This window comes from Pelobates fuscus, chromosome 13, assembly GCF_036172605.1.
Source record: "Pelobates fuscus isolate aPelFus1 chromosome 13, aPelFus1.pri, whole genome shotgun sequence".
In the NCBI taxonomy this organism is placed as follows: domain Eukaryota; kingdom Metazoa; phylum Chordata; class Amphibia; order Anura; family Pelobatidae; genus Pelobates; species Pelobates fuscus.
The window spans coordinates 93632901-93644229 of NC_086329.1; the positions used below are offsets into that span (position 1 = coordinate 93632901).

At 42.6% G+C, this 11329-nt stretch overlaps 1 protein-coding gene across 1 annotated transcript in view; it reads left to right on the forward strand.

Moving 5' to 3' along the window:
- FCER1G (Fc epsilon receptor Ig) overlaps positions 1–11095 on the forward strand; it is a 28607-nt gene extending 17512 nt beyond the window's left edge. Inside the window, exons 5-6 of the mRNA XM_063440295.1 lie at positions 8329–8355; positions 9768–11095. Coding sequence (XP_063296365.1) covers positions 8329–8355; positions 9768–9824 — 84 coding nt within the window. The 3' untranslated portion in view covers positions 9825–11095. The remainder of the gene's footprint in view (positions 1–8328; positions 8356–9767) is intronic.
- The last annotated feature ends 234 nt before the right edge of the window (positions 11096–11329 follow it).

Consider the following 11329-nt stretch of genomic DNA (forward strand, 5'->3'; position numbering starts at 1 on the left):
CACACGGCCTTTTATGTGAATACCCATGCAAGTGGTTTCCTGATGCATATTCCAGGGGCTTTCCCCACTGGACCTGGGAGTAGACCGAGACAAAATTATAATTATATTAACTCTCAGGTCCAAGATATATACAGTAATAACACCCCAAAACATACAGTTAACAAAAAGGTACCCCCTCAAGTCCTATATCCCTTGATATCTGAAAAGCACTCAGATCCCACGAACGCAACTGAAACGCCACCGGGGTATACACCTTGTTCCAAATTATTATGCAAATTATATTTGTGTCACAAAGATTAAGTATTTTGTTTTTCAGTTTAACTCATGCATGGCATTGTGTCTCAGGGCTCTTTTGATCACTGAAAACAATATTGGACATCTGTGATAATTAGATTGCCAGGTGAGCCCAATTTAAGGAAAAACTACTAAAGGAGAGTGTTCCACATTACTAAGCAGAGCACCATTTTCATGCAATATGGGGAAGAAAAAGGATCTCTCTGCTGCCGAAAAGAGGGAAATAGTTCAATGCCTTGGACGAGGAATGAAAACATTAGATATTTCACGAAAACTTAAGCGTGATCATCGCACTATTAAGAGATTTGTGGATGATTCAGAGCACAGACGGGTTTGTGCACATAAAGGCACATTGAGGAAGATGTCTGCCAGATCCATGCATCGGATCAAGAGAGCAGCTGCTAAAATACCATTACATTGCAGCAAACAGATGTTTGAAGCTGCTGGTGCCTCTGAAGTCCCACGGACATCAAGGTGTAGAGTCCTCCAGAGTCTTGCAACTGTGCATACACCTTCTATTGGGCTACCACTAACCAATGCTCACAAGCAGAAATGTCTGCATTGGGCAGAAAAATACATGAAGACTAATTTTCAAACAGTCCTGTTCGCTGATGAGTGCTGTGCAACCCTGGATGGTCCAGATGGATGGAGTAGTGGATGGTTAGTGGACGGCCACCCTGTTCCAACAAGGCTGCGACGTCAGCAAGGCGGTGGTGGAGTCATGTTTTGGACCGGAATCATGGGAAGAGAGCTGGTCGGCCCCGTTAGGGTCCCTGAAGGTGTAAAGATGACCTCTGCAAAGTATGTGGAATTTCTGACTGACCACTTTCTTCCCTGGTACAGAAGGAAGAACTATGCTTTCTGTAATAAAATCATCTTTATGCATGACAATGCACCATCTCATGCTGCAAAGAATACCTCTGCATCAATGGCTGCTTTGGGGATAAAAGGAGAGAAAGTCATGGTGTGGCCTAACTCCTCCCCTGACCTCAATCATATTGAGAACCTTTGGAGCATCCTCAAGCAAGAGATCTATGAGGATGGGAGGCAGTTTACATCCAAACAGCAGCTATGGGAGGCTATTTTGACATCTTGCAAACAAATTCAAGCAGAAACTGTCCAAAACCTCACAAGTTCAATGGATGCAAGACTTGTGAAGCTACTATCAAATAAGGGGTCCTATTGTTAAAATGTAACGTGACCTGTTAAAATGTTTAAAAAGTTAAAATGTTGTTATAAGTTTGATTGAAATAGCTTTTGATTTCAGTAAATATGCTGCAAACACAACAAATGACAATTTTCAGTTCTTTACAACCTATAAAGTGTTTTAAAACTTACTGTGCGTAATAATTTGGAACAGTGCATTGTAAGTTTTTTATGCTTAAAAAAAATGCCGTTTTCATTAGGAGGTTTGTTCAAAACATTTGAATCGTACTCTTAATAGTTGATAACATGAGAATTATGCTGACTGTTATTTACATTAATTATTTAGGTAAATGAGAAAAATATCATTTGCATAATAATTTGGAACAGGGTGTAGGTAGTCTGGCGTTCGGTGATTTGTTCGGTTTCCGAACAGAATACTGTTAACATGGGAGGTGGATGTAATTTACCGAACAACCATGCGAACAGGGTAAATAGCTTGATAATCCAGGGACAGGGTGATCTGTCCCACACATGAAATATTAAGCAAGACATACAAAATAACATGGGGAAGATAAGGACAGCCCATAGAAGGAACAAAGTGTAACGGCCAAAGGTTCATTCCACTACAAAAGTAAAGACAAATAAGTCAGTGGGACCTGATGGGATACACTGAAAGTTATCAAAAGAGCTTAGTGGTGTACTAGCAAAACCATTAACAGATTTATTTAACCAATCATTATTAACAAGTAATGAGTAGTCCCAGTAGATTGGAAGTTAGCGAATGTTGTGCCCATTCACAAGAAAGGTAATAGAGAGGAGTCGGGCAACTATAGGCCAGTAAGCCTTACTTCAGTAGTGGGGAAAGTAATGGAAACCATGTTAAAAGATAGGATTATTGAACATCTAAAAACACATGGATTTCAAGATCAGTGACAAGATGAGTTTACTCAGGGCCGGTCCAAGGATTTTTTCCGCTCTAGGCAAAAGAAACATTTGCGTGTAAGGGATGTATTGTGTTTTTCTGGTTGTGTGTAAGGGAGGCATTGTATGAATCTGTTTACATGTGTAAGGGATGCAGTGTGTGTGTGTGTGTGTGTGTGTGTGTGTGTGTAAGAGGTGCATTGAGTATGTAAGAGATGCATTGTTTTTCTGTGTGTGTGTAAGAGAAGGTGTGTGTTTGTGTGTGTATTTAAGGTATACATTGTGTGTTTCTGTGTATGTGCGCAAGGGATGCATCGTCTTTGTGTGTAAGCGTTGCATTGTGTGTTTCTCTTTGTGTAAGGAAAGCATGGTGTGTTTCTGTGTTTGTAGGGATGCATTGTGTGTTTCTGTGTATGGATAGGAAGCATTGTGTGTGTGTGTGTGTGTGTGTGTGTGTGTGTGTGTGTGTAGTGTGAAAGAGAGAGGGGTAGAATAGGGACTGAGTCCTACCAGCCCCTTTATGCTTCTCTTTACCCCCTTCATCAGCCTCTCTCCCCTCCCATCCCTTAGTGCTCTCCCCTGCCCCACTGCCCCTTAGTGAGCTCCCCTGTTCTTGTTGATCTCCCGGGCCCCCTTTCCCGTAGTGCGCTGCCCTCCTGTCTCTTCGAGCTTGTGACAAACTGCCATTTGCCACTGGGCATTGGAGAGGACTGATTGCTAGCCTCCTGCCCTGCGACTATGGCCCTGGGATGTATTACCCTTTAAGAACTGTATTTGAGCTTATGGACTTATATTGTACAGTGCTGGCCCTTTTAAAAACAGTGTATGGAAACTTTTTGGACACTTTTTATTCCCCTTTGAATCCCTGGGAAAGTGTGGCTCTTCCCCTCCCCCAGCTCCATTGTTCTCCAGCAGGGCGTTGTCCCAGGGACACTGCCAGACCAGTGGGAACTGGTTTGGGCAGGAAAAGCCATGCTTGCAATTGATAATAAAGGGACCTCAACCTAACTTTTTAACCCCTGGACGGATTCATGTGCTTTTTACACATGTTTCTTCCCAAGTTATGCTGATCACATAAATATAAGTTTTATTCGTATGTGATGTAAAATCAGGGAGTTATAAAAATGTATAAAAAGTATACGTTTTAGCTTGGAGATAATTGAGTAGATACAGTAAGAAACTCAATTATCTCCCAAGCAGAGGGGAGGGAAACTGTGGGATGTAACCGTTATCTGGTTGGTTAATGTCTAATTGCCTGTGGGCGTCTCCCTTGCAGGGGAGCACTGCATAAAAGCAGAGTGTGTGCCATTAAACCTGAGTTCATCTTGATCCTTCAAAACTTAGCCTTGTCTCGTTATTGGAGGGAACTGCTATATCACACTGGGGATTGCTATGCGCTGCATACTCCTTTGAGCTTTAATCACTTTTGAGAGCTTGCTCCTGTTACGCTCTCCTTGGAGGAGAGGTCTTCCCCACACGGTCCTGGATGCTGGAGGTTCATACAGGGTGGAAGGAAGACGGCGAGACTCCAGTTAAGCTACGGTGGTTGTGGAGTCTGCGGTGGTTGTGGTGTCTGCTGCAGTGCTTGGAGTCCTCAGGAATCGCTAGGAGCATCCGTCAACGGAAGGTGTCCATTACAGAGCTCTTCCCTCCTGTCACTTAGATCTCTGCCCTCCTGTCTCCTAGTGCTCTCTCCTACCCCCCCATCCATTGGTGCTCCCCTCATCCCTTAGTGCTCTCTCCTACCCCCTCCCCCTTAGAGCTCTCCCCTGACTCCTGTCCTTTAGAGCTCTCCCCTGCCCCTTAGTGGTCTCTCTTCTCCCCCACCTCATTAGTGGTCTCTCCACTCCCTCCCCCGCCCCTTAGTGGTCACTACTCTTCTTTACCACTTCCCTTAGTGGTCTCCCCTCTTCTCCCCCCCTTTCCATTAGTGGTCTCTCCTTTGCCACCTCCACCTTAGTAGTCTCTGCTCTCCTCTGCCCTCCCCCCAGTGTTGTCTCCTCCCCCCCTTTCCATTAGTTTTCTCTCCTCTCCCCCCCTCTCCCCAGTGGTCTCTTCTCTTCCCCACTTGTTGTCTCTCCTTCCTCCCACTCTTAGTGGTCTTTCCTTTCCCCCCTCCCCCTTAGTGGTCTGTCCTCTGCCCCCCCCTCCCATAGTGGCCTCTTCTCTCCCCCGACCCTTAGTGGCCTCTTCTCTCCCCCGACCCTTAGTGGCCTCTTCTCTCCCCCGACCCTTAGTGGCCTCTGCTCCTCCACCCCCCTCCCTCCATTAGTGGTCTATGCTCCTCCACCCCCCCCTCCCTCCCTTAGTGGTCTCTCCCCCCACCCCCCCCTCCCTCCCTTAGTGGTCTCTCCCCCCACCCCTTCCCTAGTGGTCTCTCCTCTCCCCCACCCCTCCCCTAGTGGTCTCTCCTCCACCCCCCTCCCTCTCTTCGTGGTCACTCCTCACCCCTCCCCCTAGTGGTCTCTCCTCACCCACTCCCCCTCCCTTAGTGGTCTCTCCTCACCCCCACCCTCCCATAGTGGTCTCTCTTCCACCACCTCTCCCTCCCATAGTGGTCTCTCCTCCACCCCCCTCTCTCTCTTAGTGGTCTCTCCTAGACCCCCCCCCCCTCCCTTAGTGCACGCTCTCCCTCCCCTACTTTTATTGTAGCATGGCCGAGGTCCAGTTCGGTCCGCGGTACAGGAGCTTCTGTTTCCTGTACCCAGCCAGACTGACAGGAAGTGCCCAGCCGGGCACAGAAAACGAATGCTCCTGTACTGCGGACCGGACCGGAGCTCGGCCGCGCTACACTGAGCGACTGGCAGGAGGGAGTGCCGTGCACTTCTTTCCTGCGATCCCTCATATCTTGCGCCCCCTATAGACCTGTATTTCTTTTATTAGGTAACTAATTTAATTTTTAAAAATTGGGCAGACTAGATGGGCCAAACGGTTCTTATCTGCCATCACATTCTATGTTTCTATTTAAAGAAGGGAAGTTAAACCAGTCTTATTTAATAAACTGATACTACATTTTTGCACATTTAGCATTAATGCTGCTTCCCCTCCCTGCATTCAGAATTATAGCACCCAGAATCTTAAAGAAGCACTATATTCACCAAAACAACTTTAACTTAATGAAGCAGTTTTCGTGTATATATTATACCCCTGCAGTCTCACTGCTCAATTCTCTGCCATTTATGAGTTAAATAATTTTGTACAAACGTAATTAGATGGCAATCTACTTAAAGTATAAAAAGAAATGTAGGATATCTACCCTTGCATAGAGACATTTGATACTTGATATTTTTTTTTAATTGAAACAGAATTCAAATCGGATACAGAATTTTTCCTGAGCATTGAATATATAATATATTACTAATGTTTACTATCCGGGAATGCTCTCCGCCCGTCATATTCCAAATGCTTTTTAGGAATATCGATAATACGTTCTCATGCCAAGCTTTGTCTTGTCTCTATGTTTTATATATATTTTTACTATGAATGTATCGTATGAATGTTGATGTAAACTGATTATATTATGAATAATAATAATAAAGGTATTTAAGTTCTAAATTAATGTTAAAGGACCACTATAGTCACACAGACAACTTTAGTTTAATGAAGTGGTCTGGGTGCCAGGTCCCCCAGGTTTTAACCCTTCAGATGTAAACATAGCAGTTTCAGAGAAACGGCTATGTTTACATTGCAGGGTTAATCCGGCCTCTAGTGGCATTGAGCACGCAGAACGTCCATAGGAAAGCATTGAGAAATGCTTTCCTATGGGCGTTTTTAATGCGCGCCCGGCTCTGGCCTTGCATGCGCATTCGTCTCCACTCGGAAGCTAAAGTCGGAGGGGGAGGAGAGGTCACCAGCACCGAGGGAACTGGACAAAGGTAAGTGGCTGAAGGGGTGTTAACCCCATCAGCCCAGCGGGAGGGGGGTCCCAAGGGTGGGGGGGACCTAAGGATTATATAGTGTCAGGAAAACTAGTTTGTTTTCCTGACACTATAGTGATCCTTTAATCAGTTTACTAAAACCAGACTTACTAAATGTTTGTCTTATAATATGTTTAAAACAAACAGATTTGCAGATAAGGATAACTGATTCTTATAGAAACATAGAATGTGACGGCAGATAAGAACCATTCGGCCCATCTAGTCTGCCCAATTCTCTAAATACTTTCATTAGTCCCTGGCCTTATCTTATAGTTAGGATAGCCTTATGCCTATCCCATGCATGCTTAAACTCCTTTACTGTGTTAACCTCTACCACTTCAGCTAGAAGGCTATTCCATGCATCCACTACCCTCTCAGTAAAGTAATACTTCCTGATATTATTTTTAAACCTTTGTCCCTCTAATTTTAGACTATGTCCTCTTGTTGTGGTAGTTTTTCTTCTTTTAAATATAGTCTCCTCCTTAACGATAAATAAAGTTAAGGTTTTTAAGTAATATAAAACGAAGAGAATTGGTAATAAGGTAAAAAGTTAAAAGGATATATACAAACAAATTATGATAATAGTACCTGCCAGTTAATAAAAACGCACTATCCCTTGAATTAATATGGCAGAATACATATCTGATGTTAAAAAATAAAATAAAAAAAGGAGTTAAATCACTTTGTAAAGTAAAACAAGACTCTATTGGACAATTGCCTGTATGTGTATCTTTATGGAACATAATTCCCCACACCCTCTTGTGAGGTCAGCATTATCTTAATAGTGAAAGAAGAAGCTAAGCTATTTTAGGAGATCGCATTAACTGACCACTTCCTCCCATTGCTTTTAGCTTGTTACTCACATCCCTTCCCACTTTCAGCAGAAGACAGCAGCACATATTCCCATACACCAAAAGCCTCTTTATAGACCCCCAAAGCATTTCTCAAACCCCAAACTCTAGTTGGTCTCAATAGGTCTATTTATTTTGTTTTGGGAGTAAAACGTTGGAATCCGGGTTGCTGAATCCTGTCATTCTTTGATATTTTAGTTCTTCTGAGGATACATCCCTTAAACTAATTCCTTTAGTACATTGATCCAGTGCAGTAAAACTGCTGATCTTAAAGGATCGCTATAGTGTCAGGAAAACAAACCCGTTTTCCTGACACTATATAACCCTTGGAGGACCCTCAGGGTCCCCCTCCCGCTGGGCTGAAGGGGTTAAAACCCGTTCAGCCACTTACCTTAATCCAATGCCGGGCTTCCTCGGCACTGGTGACCTGTCCTCCTCCTCTCCGACGTCAGCTCCCGAGTGGAGTGGAATGCGCGTGCGCGCATTCTAACAGTCCATAGGAAAGCATTTCTCAGTGCTTTCCTATGGGCATTCTGCACGCTGGATGCGAATTTCAGGAAGACAGCCACTAGGGGTTGGATTAACCCCTAATGTAAACATAACAGTTTCTCTGAAACTGCTATGTTTACATGTGAAGGGTTAAAACCTGAGGGACCTGGCACCCAGACCACTTCCTTGAGCTGAAGTGGTCTGGGTGACTATAGTGTCCCTTTAAAACCCCTTGAGGACCAAACTTCTGGAATTAAAGGGAATCATGACATGTAATGCTTTACACATAAAATAAGTGTAATTTATAAAATGTATCTGTTTATTTTTTTTTTTGTCAATCTTTCTTTTATTAAGGCATGCGAGGTGGGTTACAGAATGAAGAAAGGGGAAATGTACGAGTGGTATGCAATATAGGGTTAATACAGCAATAACATTGAATTACATTTCCGATATAGTAATGCCTCATTTTTGTTTTTTTGTTGTTCAACGAAAACATAATATAAACAGGCTTATATTCCCCCACATGTCACCGATTTAAAGAGTTGGGTGATAAGATGAGGGGGACAAGTATGCATGCATGTTTGCATAGGTAGACTTAATGTGCAGGTTACAGACAGGTTTAAGCTCCTCACATGTTATAATAGTTACAAGTTGGCAGACTAGTTGGTATCTGTTTATTTTAAACCATGTTTCTTTTCTTTTCCCTCTAGAAAGGGGCAAACGAAGGCTTGTACACTGTAAGTATAACTTTTAATTCATTCTTTATTAATATGTGGAAAATAATTGTATTTAATCACCAGTTATGTAGTTTCACTTTAGAACATATTTCACTGGGAAATCGAGAGGGAGTATTTAGGTAAAGCCTCTTGTAAATATGCAATGCTATCAGGGGTTTTGGGGGCGCTGTCCAGACAGCGAGGCCCGTCACAAGCCCTTAAGACCCACACGTTCTTAAAGGGACACTGTAGGCACCCAGACCACTTAAGCTCATTAAAGTAGTCTGGGTGCTGGGTCCCTTTTGCACTTAGTGCTGCAATGTAAAACATTGCAGTTCCAAGCCTGCCCCCAGGAACTAGAGGGCTTCCAGAATCCAAACAGACTTTTGGTCTGTTATCTGACGCTGGACATCCTCACGGACCTCAAGCGTCAGATTTTCCCCATATTAAAGCATTGAATAATGCTTTCCTATGGGGCGGTGTAATGCACACGCGACCATTGCCGCGCATGCGCATTAGGTTCCAGGAAAATGACTTTGTTTTCCTGGCACTATAGGATCCCTTTAAGCTACTGATCCTATAATTTTTTTGGTATGGCAGGATTGCAAGAGTGTTTTTATTCTCCAAATTAAAGTTTATTCGAGTTTCGAGAAGAAAAATACAACGATCTGAAGACACAGGTTGGCTACATCTAACATAAAGACACTTCATTTTAGCTAATCTGATAAAGGTGATTAATTATCCCCATAACTCAGGGTTGGGGTTGTTTTGGACTACATCTCCCATAATGCTGGCAAGGCATCAAGGGAGATGTAGTCCAAAACATATGGAGGGACGAAGGTTCCCCACCCCTGCCATAACTAATGACCATTTTCCATATAAAACTACCATTAGCACCAACTGTTAACTCTATAGTGTTAGGAATACAAAATTCGATTTTTAACACTTGATGCCCTCTGGTCTCCCCCCTCACCCCATACACTTAATTTCCAGATTCCAGGACTGCTTTCCTATGGGGATTTCACTGATGCTGGATGTCCTCATGCAGAATGTGATGACGTCCAGGGTCTTTTAAGGGATTTATAGTCAGGTAAAATCCAGGAAGTGCCTCTAGTGACTTCCTGATGGGCAGCCGCTAGAGGCGGTCCTAGTCCTGCAATGGAAACATTGCATTTTTTTCAAAAACTGCTATGTTTTACATTGCAGGACCAAGGTGTACAGGGACATTGCAGCTAGACCACTTCAATGACCTAAATAGGTCTGGGTGCCTATAGTGTCCCCTTGATAAAGTGTGAACGCTATACTATTGTAAATCTTATTAAGCAGATCTTTTTTATGTTTTGATTTTTGTTCATTCCGCCAACATTTTGGGGGAAGAAATTATCCTTTGTTTGTGCCCCCAATCATTTTATATTTCTTTTCCAATCGTGTAGGGTCTGGGCCCTGTGGAAAAGGGCACTTATGAAACACTGACCGACAAACGAACCTGAAGCCTTATCTAAAAAAACGTAGCATCTACTTCACCATCAGCATCCCCTGTGTACCCGTGTGTATTGAATCAATATCTCCTCGAGAAGCAATCTGTTGAATAAATTGTCTTTTACAAATACTCTCTTTCGCTAGCAGAACTTAGAAACAGGAAAACTGTTGGGAAAAGCTTTATTATTTGGGGGATCATTGGGCATTGCTTCAAAACTTGCTCAGTACCAGTACAGGAGTAGGTGGAGAGTGCCCGCTTCTGATGGTCAAAAACAAGTAAACATTGAAACAGCTGCAGTTACGCAAGCGCTTCCTCATTACTAGAAGCAAAGACTTCCTATTAATTGCCAATTACCCAGACGCTCTTGCTACAATTTCACAGTAACAAAGATTTATTTTCATTTTTTAATACATTTAACTTTTGTATTTCACATAATTATTATAAATAACAATGTTTTGTTTTTTTAATGTACATGGTTACATAATTATCGCTGGCAAAACAAAAAAAACCTATTTGGAGCAACTTGAATCAACAAGGTATTACGCAGCATATTAAAGGGGCACTATAGTCACCAAAACCACTTTAACTTAATGAAGCAGTTTTGGTGTATAGATCGTGCCTCTGAAGTTTCACTGCTCAATTTTCTGCTATTTAGGAGTGAAATCACTTTTGTTTCTGTTTATGCAGCCATAACCACATATCCTCTGGCTGTGATTGACACAGCCTGCATGAAAACAAAATGGTTTTACTTTCAATCAGATATAACTTACTTTAAAGGTTTTTATCTCCTGCTTTGTAAATTGAACTTTAATTACACACAGGGGGCTCCTGCAGGGTCTTGCAAGCTAATAACTGTGCAGGAGCTAAGAAATTCTAAATTAAACAGAATGTGTAATAATGCAAGTGCAAACATTAGATGACCCTTTACAGGAAGTGTCTAGGAAGTTTGTGTGTCACATGCAGGGAGGTTGCATAAACAAAGTGATTTAACTCCTAAGTGGCAGAGAATTGGACAGTAAGTCTGCAGGGGCATGATCTATACACCAAAACTGCTTCATTAAGCTAAAGCTGTTTTGGTGACTATAGTGTCCCTTTCACTATTACATCCTTGAAAATGTAGTTTTCCAAAAATTGGACTGGCATTTAAAAAAAAAAAAATCTGTGCAAATATGTATGTATGTATCACTTACTCGAAAGTTAATAGAATAATCTGCAGTTGTTTACAGTGTACCTATCTTGATATATACAACCTGGTTTAGAATTAAAGAGCATTAAATGTTATCTATATGTTGTACTTAGCAGAAGTGATGGCAAACGTATAGATTTCAATTTAAGGCTTTTTAAGGTTTTCGTTCCTCTGCCACTGTCAATCCGTCCTCGGCATTAGATCTGTGTGCTACTGACATACCGGTCTGAGCAGAGAATTGGAGGACAGGGAGAGCAAGCAACCTCCCCTCCCTTTCCTGAAGTCAGTTCTCCTATTCTGTCACATTGCTACCCCCACAGAAAAAATTT